This window comes from Vespula pensylvanica, chromosome 10 (assembly GCF_014466175.1).
Source record: "Vespula pensylvanica isolate Volc-1 chromosome 10, ASM1446617v1, whole genome shotgun sequence".
Lineage (NCBI taxonomy): Eukaryota > Metazoa > Arthropoda > Insecta > Hymenoptera > Vespidae > Vespula > Vespula pensylvanica.
Window position 1 is genome coordinate 8,165,628 of NC_057694.1, and position 16,245 is coordinate 8,181,872.

At 42.5% G+C, this 16,245-nt stretch overlaps 2 protein-coding genes across 3 annotated transcripts; one reads left to right on the forward strand and one right to left on the reverse strand.

Moving 5' to 3' along the window:
• Positions 1 to 190: 190 nt before the first annotated feature.
• Positions 191 to 3,069, forward strand: LOC122632193 (enolase). 2 transcript variants are annotated; one of them, XM_043818727.1, is made up of 7 exons: positions 191 to 341; positions 905 to 1,004; positions 1,096 to 1,269; positions 1,359 to 1,516; positions 1,583 to 1,883; positions 1,943 to 2,229; positions 2,297 to 3,069. In XM_043818727.1, the coding sequence occupies exons 2-7, from the start codon at positions 942 to 944 to the stop codon at positions 2,616 to 2,618; spliced, it is 1,305 nt and encodes a 434-aa protein (XP_043674662.1). In that variant the 5' UTR covers positions 191 to 341; positions 905 to 941; the 3' UTR covers positions 2,619 to 3,069. The 2 variants fall into 2 exon arrangements, with proteins under 2 accessions (XP_043674662.1, XP_043674660.1); XM_043818725.1 differs by lacking the exon at positions 191 to 341 and adding an exon at positions 605 to 629.
• LOC122632192 (facilitated trehalose transporter Tret1-2 homolog) lies at positions 2,640 to 7,824 on the reverse strand. Its single transcript, XM_043818724.1, has 10 exons — positions 6,897 to 7,824; positions 6,624 to 6,801; positions 6,278 to 6,413; positions 5,002 to 5,210; positions 4,565 to 4,834; positions 4,252 to 4,474; positions 3,951 to 4,147; positions 3,691 to 3,870; positions 3,427 to 3,561; positions 2,640 to 3,351 (listed from the first exon to the last, which is right to left on the reverse strand). The coding sequence occupies exons 1-10, from the start codon at positions 6,911 to 6,913 to the stop codon at positions 3,277 to 3,279; spliced, it is 1,620 nt and encodes a 539-aa protein (XP_043674659.1). The 5' UTR covers positions 6,914 to 7,824; the 3' UTR covers positions 2,640 to 3,276.
• Positions 7,825 to 16,245: the final 8,421 nt, after the last annotated feature.

Below are 16,245 nucleotides of genomic sequence, written 5' to 3' on the forward strand. Positions count from 1 at the left end.
AATAAAAGGAAAATGTCAATGCGCTAAAGAACGGATATATTTAATACGATTCCCTGGTTTTACTCTCAAAAACCGATGTCGCTTTTCGTTCGTAAAAAAATTTATTTAAATCCTTTCGAAATAAAACACTAACGATATAAAACACATAGAAAAAATGATTATTAATCTATTATTAATATATTTGTATTATGCATGCCACATATATGCTATATGTTCTCTAAAGAAAATCTTTGTTGGTTGGCAATCGATAAAAGTCGATTCGGAATAAGGTACGATACGAGAGTACCAATAGGCTGTTACTTCATTCTGCTTCGAACTATCCAAGTAGATCGTCGCGTTTGGTAAGTGGATGGATATCATTACGTTTATTGCATAAGTGTCATTTACAAAAGTATAAGTATTTCTTTTTCACTAAAAACTTTATTTCACTTAATCGTTATAATGATCTCGTTTAACCGCAATAACGATAGATTTTAACGTTCGATCATGCTGAATAAAATCTTGTGTGCCGGGAGTTCTCAATGCGCTATCCGAAATTTCGAAAAAGAAATTTTGTGTTATTTATTTTCCTCGTGTGAAGATCTATTTGTAGCGTCTCGACATTTTCAAAAAAGGCACATTCTTCGAAGGCAAGATTTATCTCCATCATTTCTACATGTATATTTAAGTGGTCCTCTTAGCGTTGACCTTGTCAAGGTCGAAAGTTATTCAAAGGTGGCTTCCGACAATGTAATATCGCGAACATATCGCGATTTTATTTCTTAACGATTTGTTCTAATCATCGATCTTATCTTGGAAAGATATGCGTTAGCAATATTTATTCGCGATATACCAAAAGCTCGTGTACATGAATGGATTTCGATTGATAGATCGATCGGACGTATAATCATGTTATTTTTTTTAGATCTTCAACTTTGAATTACGATACAATCAACTGCGAAATGCCAATTAAGAGTATCAAGGCACGTCAAATTTTTGACTCCCGTGGTAACCCAACCGTAGAGGTAAAAATATTTTGAAGAAAATTCTTTTCGAGCATGGTTCAAGGTATATCTGTTATCGTCGATTTTAACGAACAACGCGTGTCATTCTTAGGTCGACTTAGTCACGGAATGTGGTCTTTTTCGAGCCGCTGTACCATCCGGCGCGTCGACAGGTGTCCACGAAGCTCTTGAACTTAGAGACAACGACAAATCTAAATATCATGGAAAATCTGTATTCAAAGCCGTAGACAACATCAATACTATTATCGCCCCTGAATTATTGAAGGTATATATTCTTCGTTTGGTATATAAGCTCGGTCAGATAATTTCTACGCGTGCGTTTACACGTTGAGAAAATTTTGAATACTTTTATAGGCCAACCTGGAAATTACCCAACAAACAGATATCGACAATTTCCTTCTCAAACTAGACGGAACCCCCAACAAGTCCAAACTTGGCGCCAATGCGATCTTAGGCGTTTCATTGGCAGTTTGTAAAGCGGGAGCTGCCAAGAAAGGAATACCGTTGTACAAGTGCGTGGCAAGTATTATTTACCGATATAAATAATCGGTTGTTATCTTTCTATTCTTCGATTATAGATACATCGCGGAATTGGCTGGAAACAAAGAAATCATCTTACCGGTTCCTGCTTTCAACGTGATCAATGGCGGATCCCATGCTGGCAACAAATTGGCCATGCAAGAATTTATGATCTTACCAACGGGTGCTGGCAGTTTCACCGAAGCTATGAAAATGGGCAGCGAAGTGTATCATCATCTCAAGGCAGGAATTAAAAAGAAGTTTGGTTTGGACGCTACTGCGGTTGGCGACGAGGGTGGTTTCGCTCCCAATATTTTGGAAAACAAGGAAGCTTTGAATTTGATCATAGATGCCATTAAGGTAAGAATTTGAAAAATACTTTGGTCGAATCGGTGTAATCGTAATTCGTGAATTCGTAGATAGCCGGATACGAGGGAAAGATAAAGATCGGTATGGACGTAGCCGCATCCGAATTTTACAAAAACGGAAAGTACGATTTAGATTTCAAGAACGAAAAGTCCGACCCTAGCAAGTATTTGGATCCGGAAGCTCTTAAAAACCTATACTTGGAATTCGTTAAAGATTTCCCAATCGTATCGATCGAAGATCCGTTCGATCAAGACGCTTGGGATTCTTGGTCAGCCATGACAGCCGCTACTCCTATTCAGATAGTGGGCGATGATCTCACTGTGACAAACCCAACGAGGTAAGAGACGAGTGAGCAGAAGGAGGAGAAAACCGATCGTATATTTCTGCCTTCTTTCATTTTCCAGAATCAAGACGGCGGTCGAGAAGAAGGCTTGCAATTGTCTTCTATTGAAGGTCAATCAAATCGGTACGGTTACCGAATCGATCAACGCTCACAACTACGGTAAAGAGAACGGATGGGGTACCATGGTGTCCCATCGTTCCGGAGAAACGGAAGACACGTTCATCGCCGACTTGGTCGTTGGTCTGTCGACCGGTCAAATCAAAACTGGCGCACCCTGTCGTTCCGAACGTTTAGCCAAGTACAATCAAATCCTTCGTATAGAGGAAGAACTTGGATCGGCTGCCAAATTTGCCGGAGAGAAATTCCGTAATCCACATGCTTAAGAAGGAAATTGTCGTCTATGTTACGCGCCTTATTACGAAGCTCGTTTGTGAAGTACATTAAAGTGATAAGTTCACGTAATAACGACGTGTTGCGTATTTTTAGAAACAGCTTCATTACGTAGATCAAATGTACTCTACCGATTCTTTTTCTTTTTCTTCCCGTCCCCCTCGTGTGTTTTTTTTTTTTTTTTTTTTTTTATATAATAACAATAAAAAATCCGTTTAAGTTGTAATTTATCGTACAACAAATATTACATTTATATTTATGATTGTAACATATTGGTCGAAACATAGATAAGTATTATACAGCGTTAATTCGATGCGAAACCAAGTTTCATTGATATAAATAGAAAATTGTTATATTTATCCTCTAGAAGAGCTAAACGTTGTTATGAGAAACATATCTGTGCAAATGAATCGATAAATAAACGTAAAGTCTGTAAAAAAGGTATCGACCCGTTTTATGCAATGGGATTTGTCAAACCTCGTATTCTCCCTTCAACGTCATTCCGTATTTTAATCGTATCTTTATACAACTTACGTTACTAATAACAATTATCAAAAAATATACGTATCGTTCGAGAAGGAGACTACTCGAAATTGACATAAATTAAAAGACGCGTTTATTTACACACGGTAGCGCGAAACGATGCGGATATTAAGAGTGCCTCAGGATAATTCCATCGTTCTGCCTTTGCTCTCTCGATCTGGTTATCCAAAGAAGATTACTTTGCTGGAAAAAAAAAGAAAAAATAAAAAAATAGATTCGACGATCGTGCTAATCGATACAAGTGTCCTTCGTTCTCACCTGAAAATAATCCTCGATCTCTTCTAACGTGCGATTCTTCGTTTCCGGTAGTGCAACGTAGACGAAAGCTGCCTCTAATAACGCGGACGTTCCGAAAATAGCAAAGGCACCGGTTATGCCTACCGCATTATTTATCTACATTTCAATATAGAATATTATTTTAGTGGAATTCCAAAGCTTATTAGTCATCGTACGGACGTCTCAGAGAAACGAGATAATAAGAAATTAAAAATGTAAATAAAAATAATGACAAGCGTAACGTACCGTTGGGAAAGATTTGGTCGCAAGGAATAGTAAAAAGTTGAAAATAAAGAAATTGAAACCTCCGGCGATACCACGAGCGTTTTGCGGTAACAATTCACCGATCATCAAGCCGGGAAGGGTAAACAAGCCTACGGTGTTGGCGCCGACATAAGCGAACAAACATATACCAAGAACGTACGCCTGAAACAGAAAACGAACGCTTTTATGCACGCGCGTGCGATACGCCGACGATCCTAGCTTAATTCTATGAACGGACTTACATCCACGTCGGATTCTTCCTTCCTTATCAAGGTGTACGCCACGAGTACGAGCGAAGCTAAGCTCGTACCTATCGCTGAAAAAATAGCGAGACTTCGTCTGCCGATCTTAAGGAGCAAGACGCAAGCTAGCAGACAGAAAAGGAATCTTGTCAATGCCGTTATTATGGCGGCTAAATAACTATCCACGTTCTTGCCACCTATGACAAGGAGAAAAAATGAAAAATGACGAAATGACTGATCTTTCTTCGAATAAGTATAGCTTGACTCCATAAGGCGTTGTACGTTACTATTGGGAACTCACCGACGTCTCGTACGAGATCAACCGCGTAGAATACTATTACGTACGTTCCGCTGCTTAATTGCAAAGCATTGAAGATATTAATGATGGACAACGGTTTGAGCACGTTAGGACTAACGATAGTGGACCACGTCGAGGAGACTCGTCGACCGAACGACGTTGCTAATGATTTCTGCCCGATGTCGAGTTTCGCTCTGGCTTCCAATATAGCAATTTCCGTGTTCATCTAGGGGAAACGCGACGCACGAGAGCGTATTATCTCAAATATTAATCAGGAAATTAACGAGACGCAACCCGTTAGGAGTATTAGTTTTACCTGTTCTACGTCGCCTCCTCTCAACCACAATAAAGCTCTTCTCGCTTTTTCGATCTTTCCTTCTCTGACCAGCCAAGCGGGACTTTCCGGTACGAATGAGAACGAGATAAACGCAACGATGGGTAAAACGGTGCCGCAAAAAGCAACGACGTTCCATTCGAAGGATGCACCAAAAGCATAAATCAAAAGTATACCGAAACTGTAAGCCGCAAAAGCACTGGCCACTAAAATTCCACGGAGTTCCGGATCGGCGGTTTCTCCTACCAGTACCTATTAACATGATTAACGTGTTGTAACGGAGTAGATTCGTTCTATTTCAAGAACGTATCGAGCAACTCTAGCTAGGAACATCGTTGACAAAAAATTAAAAAAGTACGAAACTTATCAAACGTGCTTCCATTAAATATCTACATAAGAGCGCTGCTAATATCGCTTACCTGACTCGGTACACCCATAAATCCCACTGCGAAACCGGATACGATTCGGCCGACGAGTAAAGCGGGAATGTTTTTCGCAAAACCCATCACGATCCAGCCGAGACAAAGTGGTACAGCGGATAATTGCAGACATCCCCGTCTACCTAACGTATCGAGAAAAGGACCCGAGAGTAACGATCCTATCGGAGTCGCCAAACTGTGGACCGATGCTGTGGACAATTTTTTTCATAGTACAGTTACGAATTACTTGTAAACAAAAGTTTCACTTTTTATTTTTTATTTCCCTCCCTCTCTCTCTCTCTCTCTCTCTCTCTCTCTCTCTCTCTCTCTCTCTATGGAACAGTCATAAATAACGGACGCAATGAATTTTCGTATTACTCGTATACTCACCGAGATAACTTAATGGGTCTTTAATTTCCTCTAGATCGTCGAAACATTAAAGCAAACGCTACAACCTTTATGGAACCGTATAGAAGCGCAGAGAGGAGAGAGAGAGAGAGAGAGAGAGAGGGCTAAAAGGAAGACTAAAAGAACGTTAAATTCCTTCCTTCTCCGCAGTGTCCCAATTTTCTTTCAAGGAATGCAATTCGTTTGCCTATCCATATCGGAGCCCGTTAGAAAAGACACTTCTCCAAAGGTCTGATGCAAAGAACTAATCGAATGAAATTAAAGAAATCGCCGAATGTCCCTTTTACGTTCCATTCCGTTTCCTTTTCTCGACGTAAGATCGAATATTAAAAGTATACTGTAATGCGATTGGACTTTAACGTTAAATCGTAAGATCGTGTAAATCGCTTAATATAATTTATTCGAACCGCTAGACTAGATACCGTAGACTAGATGGCATCGTTACGAGTAGCATCCGGCGATCCAACAAAGGGGATGATCCTTGGTTGCGGATCACCGATCGCAAGCGGACCTCTCACGCTTGACGGCGATGCTAATCGTCGGTGATAAATGATCGCGGTCTATAGCAGATTATCCCCGTGAAAAAGCAACTACTCGCGAGTGGGTCACGGTCCAACTGTCCAATTCCCAACTCTACGACGCTCTCTCGTATAATCTCGCGGTTGCTCTCGCCTCGGCCGACGATGGATGAATCACGGTCTCTCGAGCGAGAATAGAAGTCACGTTTACGATTAAGATCACGCGAGAAGTCGCTATACGCGGGCTAGCTCCGAGGAGTAAGAGGTATATAGGTACGTTCTATTTCGGATCCAAATCACAAACTTGACATTTATCGAAGATGAAAAGAAACAAAATTATGATTACTTGCCTATCCACGATCCAAGCTCACGATCCACGTACACAGTCGCATTCTCTACGGACAATTGCGGCAAAAGTACAGCGCTGTAACCGATGGGCATTCCGGCACCAGCTGCCAATAGCAAAACTGCACCGGCTACCAAACACTGCAATAACAATGACTCTTATCTCGGACGAAAAGGCTCGTCGATCGGATAGAACGACGTTCGTCACACGATTCGATCGACTAGAAACGAGAGCGGCCATAAATCATTATGAACGCGTCATTTCGTAGGAATCTAAACAGCGTTTCAATCCAAACGCGTTGAAAATATGGAAAAGACGGGATTATTTAGACGACGGAATTATTCTATTACCTGCGCAAAGACGGCTTTCCGATTCGACGTGTATCGAATTATGTCATTTTCCACCTTGTACGAACCGTCCAAGTTTGAACAGCTGTTGTTATTTTCGATATCTTCGTAGACGTCTTTAACTTTGACGACTTTTGTATAATTGGTTGAACTGTACCGTAACATGGATTGGTTTTCCTCGCTGCGAATCGAATGATTTAATTTAATAGAAACTTTAACGCGGAATGAACTTGCTTCGCTGTCTCTCTCTCTCTTTCTCTCTCTCGTAATAATTACCTTTTATCAAGCGCCATGACGATAACGCAAAGATATTGAAATTTCCTTCCGATCTTTTTACCAGTAGGTGATCTCTTCGAGTTTCGCCGTCAATCTTTCTTCTCGATTTTCCTTGGTCTTCGTGATATCAATGTCGACGCTCGAGCATTTCGGATTTCTTTCCGTTGTCGTTCCATTCGCGACAAATCGGCACGTTCTATCTTATTTTCTCCTTCTACTCTAGTTAATTAACGATGAAAAAAAATTTTTTTCTTGCCGACAATGACTCAACCGGTCAGCGATTCCTCTTATATCCGCGATGTGCCGCTTTAAAGACACATTAATTCAGAGAATACGAACTTGTTAGATAAGAAATTTTTATTAGATAAGAGAACAAAGTTAAATTTTTTCGAACACCACCGCGTTGTTTCATTCGCGCGAGTATCATAGACGATAAATGTAATTTACTACGAACGGTCGAATCGATTTTAATCACGCGAGTACCGTGTTTGTTAGCTCCTCCTAGTTCGACAACAGTCGTTTACGTAATGAAGGAAGAAGCGTGGAAGGACATGAAGAAAGTCGGCTCGTAAAGTCGGCAAACTCCCGATTTCTCTTTTCGTTCGTTTCCGCCGGCAAGATATCGAAACACTCTTTGATGAATATCGTGAGAAAGGTCGAGATATTTTTGAGAAAAGGGTAGGCCGCGTAAATGCCAAGATAATGAAGAAGCGACGTTTGCTTGATCCCGTTTGCTTTTACTCGCGGGACTCCTCGATGAACTGTGAGTGAAACATTTGTCGGGCGCCCTCTTATAAACCGCTCACTTTGATTAAGGTCCCTTTCTCGAGCGTCTCTCTTTTATACCTACACGCGCCTCAAGCGCCACGACAATCGCGATCAAAGATCTTAGCTCGTTGACCTTCGCGAACAAATCTTGGGATACTCGAATTGCGAATCAACAAGGAAGGAAATCTTTGTCAAGGCGATTTAATCTCGTGATAGACAGAGAGAGAGAGAGAGAGAGAGAGAGAGGGAGAGAGAGAGAGAGAGAGCGCGCGTGCACACACCGTGGTGCAAACAATGCTTTGATTTAATATATATTTGACGTTTTCCTTGTCATACTACGAGCACGGATATACGAGCATGTATACTTTACGAGCGTAAAACACATACCGATACGGTTTTCTCTCTAGGTAAGATTCTCATTGTCCCGAAATCGAAACGCTAAATTTCCTCTAATCTCGGATGCATTGTATAACGACGTTTTGGAACTGCGGACGATACTAATCTCGTCGTGTGGTTTTACGATTACATCTTCGTATTAGATTTCTTTCTCTTATCGAACGCTAAAGTACCGATGAATGAACAAACAAACAAACAGATAAATAAATAAATATATATATATATATACCAATGAATAAGAGGAAGTTAATTACATCGTGGTTGAAACGTAATAAATGCGTTGAAACGATTAGACGGAAAAAGTAAATAGAATGTAGAGAACGTAAGTCCTTGATTTCTTCGGCAGGGTCAGCACGGCGAACGGCCATTTCCGAGATGATAGCCATTGAATTCAACGTCGTCTTTGCTGGTTATCAAGAATCACGGTGGCCACGGTGGACCGCTGGTTGCTCCATTAGAGCCCGATAACCTTGACCCGATATTCGGATAACTAGACGACAAGGATGACGGCTCAACTTGACCGATTACGTCCGACTGGACTGTTACAGATACTCGCGGCAACAATATCACGGTAGAATTTTTTTCTTCCAAAGATATTGCGTATCTAAAATATATGCGACGAACTACGTTCTCGTTTATCCCGTTTCACGATCCAACGACGCGAATAAACATTGTTTCTCGATACACTGTCTTTCAACGCGTTGCTCGCTGCATCGATTTTCGTCCAACGAGACTATTCGCGATACCAACGAAACGCGAGGATGTCGCGCGCGAAAAAAAAGAAAGGAAAAGAAGAAAAAGTGGGACACTCGCTCGGATCCTTCTCTCGGTTGGTTTCGGAAAAAAGGGCGTTTCGTAAAAATCTTTTTCGTTGGGTCTTTCGCCCGATCAGTGCAAAGCTCGAACGTTTCGAAATAAGATTAAGCTTTAAGGATTGGTTGGAGAGATACTAGTTCGTGATCGAGTCAATTATTTTTCATCGACGTGCGATAGAAAATACGCGTTGAAAAAAAGCGGCCTGCCTACCTACCTACCTACCTACTAGTACCGGAGTGAATAAATTTCGATGTACGATCGATACACGATTTAATTAAAACGCTTCGAATCATTCGGTCGAACGAATAGAAATTATTTTCAAATCCCATTCGATGCTTTCCCACTCTCCATAGGTATCCATAGAAACGAATATCAAGCGATTCTTATTAGTGGATATTAAAGTAAAAATTCATTTTTCGGGAGACGCGTTACGCGATCGAGCTTTACCCCTAGAAATTCGCTTCTTGCGATCGTGTCTACGTAGGTACATAGCCAATTTCGCGTGCGTTCGACAAGAGTATTTGAATGGTTCGATCGCACGCGAGTGCACTCTATTCTTCCTCGGTCGCGCTCCTTCCGCTTCGTGCACGACCATTGTTTTGCGAAACGTTATGGCGATGTGCCAATAGCCGCTGCTGCGAAATCTCTCTTTTCGCGAGATACATATTTCATCTCGAAGAGAAATTTATTGCTCGGGAAAACGTAGAAAAGGCGTACTTTTGTCATCGATTCGACGAAACCGTTCGTTTTACCTTATTAACCCACTGCTAGGAAGCTCGCTGAATGCAGCCCACCTAGCAATAATCCCATTGCGATTTACATTACGAACGACCGTCTCGTCTATCCCTTACAAGGTACACACGAGGCGATGCAACGACAATGGTAAGAGAAATCGATGGAGCCAATCGATAAAGGTAATCTCTCTCAGCGTTTGTTCGAGCAACAAGAAGACATAACGCGGATCTCTATAGCACGGATCTCGGCCGACGTAAGAAGCCGTGTCATCCATCACTCGGCTCGGCCGACGATGCGTAAGAAATATTTTGGGCGATGGTCGTGAAAGATTCCGAGGATGAGAATCCGAGAATGGAACGACCCTCTGATAAATGGGCTCGTCGATGAGGGAGACAGATATTTCTATCGAATCGATTAGCAAACTGTTTCACGTGCATGAATTTATATACTTGGTGTATTCGAGTAGCGATACACGTATTGCGAGTACACGGAATATACATCTATATACGCAAAAGTTCTAAAGACGAGTCGACGTTTTCTTACTTCTCGTTAACTCGTCCGGTTTTAGAGACGTAAAGCGTTTTCAGCACTTCTTCGAACCGTTTTACGATCCATCGAGAGCGAGAGAGAGAGAAAGATGACTCGAGCGTACTTTCGAGCGAAAGTGCGAAGGCGTTTCAAAGAGAGAAAAGAAAACAGGGGCGTGGAGATGAAACGCACGAACACAAGGTTACGCGTTTACGTGAAGAACATCGACGAGGGTAGAGCAAACTCCTTCTATCCGTCTCGCTGCGTGTTGGAGGAAGAAAATGGGAAAGGGTACCTTTTCTTTCTTCGTTCCTTCGTTCTTGCGGCAAAGTACTTATCGAAGATGGCACTTGAACGAAGCGAAAGGAAACCTTAGCGTATCCTGTTTGAGAGAAAGAAACTGCGAGAGAAGAACGGGGAAAGGGATTTTTCTTGGATTAATGACGAGCGACGAGAATAGAGATTTCTTTATGCGGTACGACGAATAACGCGAATTTTATTGTCCCTTCTGGCTGGCTATCTTGAAAATCATTCGGACCGAGTCACGTGGCGGTGTTTCGATAGACTTTACGACTGAACGCGTTTTCTCAATTTTTCTCAGCTGTTCCCAACGACTTCCCATTTTTATCACCTTATCGATATCCGATGGGGGAGAAGGCCGAAGGAACGAGTGCTCGACTGGAAGGTCGCGTGAGCGATTACCGATCTTTTTACTTGATCGCGGACAAACATGACCTATTACGAACGGAGAGACGCCGAGAAATACGACGACGCGATTCGAATCCGTCAAATCCAAAGTAAGGAAATTTCCTTCTAGTTCCGTAAAAATCCTAGATTTTTATGCTCGCGGAGAGCTGTCGATGGCACAATCGCTCGCATCTTTCGTTCCCCCGAAGCGAAGAAGAGAGAAATCTCTGTCGAGAACGGTCGGAGATGCACGGATCGATCGCCAGAGGAAGGTTCCTAAACGCTTTTCATCCATCCCTCTATCCCTCGTCGACGAGTTAAACGATATTTTCTTATATGTCTCGGAGAGAATCGTTAACGAGAAAACTCGCGTATAAATAAAGGAGTAAGAGAGGGGAAATATCGAGGCGTCGGAACATCGGTACTCCCGCAGGAGTTAAATACTGGAAGAGAAGCATCTCGCGTTGCGGTTTTCCCGTTGACGAAACGGTCAACGAACACGCTCGACGTCAACGCTGCTAACGACGAATCTTCCTTCGTCGCTTCGCAAAAATATTTTAAACGAACAAGGAGAAGAAGGAGAGACCCGATACGCGAGAAATTAATTCCATCGACGGATTTCGTAAAAGTCTTTTAGAACTTGGGTTCTACGTTAGTGCGACACGTACGACGACGACGAGGACGACGATCGTTCATCCGGCTAATTCCCTTTGTCAAGGTTTGAGAAGTAACTGAAAAATAGTAATAGTAACGATCGTAGTAATAACAACGACGACAAGGATAAGAAGAAGTTATCGAAAGCGTTAGGACGAGCGTCGTTATTTACGACCAAAACTCGCAGCAGCGGCGAGTGGGGACCCGTTGAAAGCACTTGGAATACATACGTAAGAGTACATAAGAACGAGTTCGTTGAAGGTTTTAACATAAAGTGCATTCGGCTTTCCCTCGAGTTTAAAGACGAAGCTTAACCGGCTGGAAATGATCGCGCGCTAACTGCGAAGAAAACTCACGGTCTTAACTCGGTGACGAAGTTATCGGACTCTTCCGTTTTATCGCGATTGATCCCGATCTCCTAAGGAGAATTCGACCGTAAGTTTTCTTCCTCGAATCGAGCCAATCTCCAAAGATTGGCTTTTTTTTGTTTTCCTTTTCATCGGTCGATCCTTCACCTACCACCTCCGAAAACATCGTTCGATCAAAGAGAATGGACGAGCGAACGACCCGAAACCATTAGTAACAAGCAATAGATTTCTTTTTCTTCGACTCGAGTCCGTTCGATCGATTCGAGAATTTCCTATTTCACCGTCTTGCCTCTTTTCTCTTCTCCTTTTCCTTTCTTTTCATTTCTTTTCTTTTTTCGTCCTTTTCTCTTTCTCTTTCTTCGCCCCCTTCTTCTCCAATCTCACGTTATATAAAAAAAAAAAGTAAAATCGTCCGGTCGAATTTGCGTCTGACCTTAGATCGAGTCAAACTACTTGCGATAGCGCCAGTAGTCAGGAGGCACATACGATTCTTCTCTAAATGGGAAAAAGGAAACCGTGCGATACTTGTAACGAACCTTGACGAAAGCTCGTTTCAGTCGGTTTTGTCGTCGCAAGCTCGATTATCCTATCGTGCATCTCGTATCGCCGGTTCTCCTGAGCCGAGGTAATTTGTAACGAGTAATTGAATCTATAACGAGGATCGTCCGGGAACAAATTGATTTTCGATCATTGCCGAAACACATTCGTCACAAAGCCGACGCTTTGCGTACACTTTGAATGTACTTTGAACCCCGATCCTTGTCGATTCCTTGTCGTTCCATCGAAATTATTGCTTCGACTCGTGACACAGTCCGTTATAACGTTGCTCCTGCGTTATCTCGATTACCTCTAATCGACGCATCTCCCTTCCTCGTTTATCGATCAATATCTTCCAGATGTATGCGCTTGCGAATCGCTCAAGAAGAAAATATCATGCCTGTAGGTTACAGCTACGTATGGAAATCGTATTCAACGAGTTTCCTCGCGATCGGAGGAAAACGAGTTTTCCGTGGGTTAGAGACAATCGAAGTCGGCGCGTATTCGTTAAATAGATCCGAGAAACGCATTCGACGGAAGGAAGGAAAGAAGAAGGATCGTCCTAATGGCGAGTGCACGTCGCGGCCGATCCATAGATACTCGCTTACATACGTGGACGAATTCCGACGCTTCTTAAAATTCTTTTCGCGTTAAATCACTCCGCGATGTGTGTAAAACCGTGTCGGTCGCAGCGCGCATAAGAAATCCGTGCGATCGATGTTTCTACGTGCGTACCACGTACGATGCTCTTACGTCTCCGCTCCTTCGAATCTTACTCGAATCGTAGTTATTCCGGCGAGATAAAGTCCAATAAAAGTGATCTAATCGAGCGTGAATTTCAGATAAATATACGCCGGTCGACGCAAGCATCTCATCGAGGTAGACCTCTTTTCCTTATTTAATCAACCGAACGAGAAAGTCCAAAGGTGAGAGATATAAAATAGTATACTCGTGAGGTCTACTCGAGACGGTAGATCGAAGGGTGGATTTTCTTCTCCCTTCCTTATCTTTTTCTTTCTTTCCTTTTTGTTCCTTCCCTTTCACACCCTTTTCCGTTTGCGTCATTCTCTTCTTCTCCCTCCGTTCCGTCGCATTCTTTTCTCCTCCGTGCCATTTTCACGTTTTTCTCGCGACTATCCTCGCGACTATGGCCAAAAACATCGGAAAGAATTTTTCAACGTTGCGAGAGTTGGCCAGCGTGCACCAAGAAGAATATTTCTCGGGATACGTCGCTTTCTTCCTTTCGCGCCGGAGATACGCCTGTATACTTCATAGCGAGAGATCGGTACGCCTAATAGGTGTATCACTTTTTAAATAAAACTTTGCTTCCTAATAGGGATTTATGCGCTCGAAGACGATCGGATAATGACTGACAGTGTCTTTAACCTCCGTGCCAGTTAAAATACGAAACTGTGTCAAGGTGATGCTCTTTGTGACCTTGGATAGAATTGTACTTAATGGTCTTTAAAGGGAGATCACTTTATCGGTGCTATCTCTCCCCGTAACACTTCATTCGCAGGAATTGCAACAATTTACTGTCAAAATCAAGACCTTATAAATCGAGTCCTTCGTTCGCACGTCCACTTCATCTATATTATTTATCAGCTTATCGTCCTAAATGACAATCGCGAGTTCGTTTATCGCGCGTTTCGTGGATCGTCCAAGAAAATTTCGTCGAGGCCTCGTCGACGAGATGTCGGACGTAAACGGAACCCCCTCCCGATCTAACGAAATGCCATCTCGTATATCCCAAAGCGATAACGGAGCGCAATCCGATTAGGTTCGTTACAAAATCAAAGCGTTAGGCGCTACGTGGCTCGGCCAAGACTCGTGCCACGCGTACCGGATATTCGTTGCGCGTTCCATAATGTTCACAGTAGGTATGCCAGTGCGAAATAAGTTTACGTTGTTTCTCGATCCAATCTCTTTGGGCTAATGGAACAGGACTGGTACAAATGTACGCTCCAATCCTTTCGCGCTTCTATCTTCTTCTACCATCGTCGTCGTCCTCATTTATTCTTTTCATAATATCACGGAATGAGAAAAAGCTTGGTTATTCCGCTTCGAGTAAACTCACTCAATTTTCTCAAAACGTTTACGCGCGTCGAGTAGAATGCCATGGAGCGAGGAACTCTGAACGAGCTTATCGTGCAAATCGTGTTTTCTTCCCTCTCTCGCACGCCCGCACGCACGAACGGACGGACGGAGACGCCGAATCGTCTCGAATCGTTGTTCTTATCGTTCGAGAGTTTGATCGAACGATCGAAAGCATTCTCCAAAAGCTATCTTGTTTTTCAGAGAAAACACCGTCGCTCGAGCTGCAGGATACGCCGAGGCGCGACGGATTAATCTCGGAATTGCATGCGGCTGGAGAATCCTCTCGCTCGTAGCTATCTTCCATCCTATATAGAATGTACAGCGTGCATAGACGAGAGAGAAGAAAAGTTTTCATTCATGCTCCGAATGTAGAATAAAAGGTATAAAGTTATCTCGAGTTCGCACGGAACGCCTATCCTCCTTCCTACCCATTCTCATTTCTCTACATTCAAGGATAACTCGTAAGAACGAAGCAGTCCTCCTCGGTTTCGAGCTTATCCGAGATGGAACGGTAAGGAAAGTGGAGACTCTTAAGTGGTATCGTGGTAACACTAACCTTGTGGGATATTAGAGCCCTTTAGCGGTAAGCTCGACGTCGGTGGATAGGTCCTTCGATCTTGGCGCGCCTTTACTTTCTCTCTTTTCCTTCCCGCGTTTCAAATCCACGTCCAAAGAAAAGGCCTTCCCAAATTCTCTCCCTGTTTCATCGATTTTTATTTTCAGAAATATATTTTTGAAACTCGTAATCGCCTAAGGAAATTCTTACCTTCCGTTGAAACGCGACTCCGGAGAGCCGCTATCCGAATTATCTCCATCCTGAAATATTTTCGTAGGTAACGACGATCGAAACTACCTTTGTCACTTTATATTCACAAATTTGAATTTATTTATAGGAGAACTTTATACAAGTGATATCAGAGAAATATCCAACGGTTTCATATACCGTCGGAAGACGACGTTTCGTGTTACTTTTTTGATACTACGGTCAATATGGCGTAGCTTAACGAAATAGATACGTTAACGAACGATTAACGAGATTCTCCATGATCGGAGCGTCGGACATTGGACTCGTTGCGTAATGTAACCAAGTGTCTGCGCAGATTTCTATACGTACACACGCGCGCACGCACTCCTCTCTCTCTCTCTCTCTCTCTCTCTATGCGTGTGCGTGTGCGTATACACCTACGGTTAACACAATTATCGTCCTTAAAACGTGTCCGTCCTTAATAAAGGATCCTGCCTCGTTGCGTCTAAAAATCGATTACGAGGCACCGTGTAAAAATTTTAACCTTGTTCCATTGTCTCGTTTCGAATGTTTGATGAAATTATTAAGTAATAGACACGCTCCATTTCTATTTTCATATGGCCGACGTAGAAAGGAAAAATTTGAGAGAAGCTAATTGGAATAACTTAAGACTAAATAGATTTATTCGATCACGATAACACGACTAATTATAATTACCACGCCTGCTTTCAACCTTAAAAAGTCGAACTATTTTACCATCTTGCTCGCAATCTTTCAGTCGTCGTAAGAATTACTCGTAATATGGGTATAATTATCTCATTTCGTTTCGAAATAAAATAACGAAGCGTCATTATCTGCCTGCTTTCGAACGTGCGCAATTTTTCGAGAAAAATACCCTCTTTGGTCTGACGATACTTTTGTTAATTCGACTAAATCTATATAAAAGGTCCCTTTGTCGCGCGATATTAAGGCGACACGAATGGACTAATTCATAACTATATATAGCGATAAAATTTGT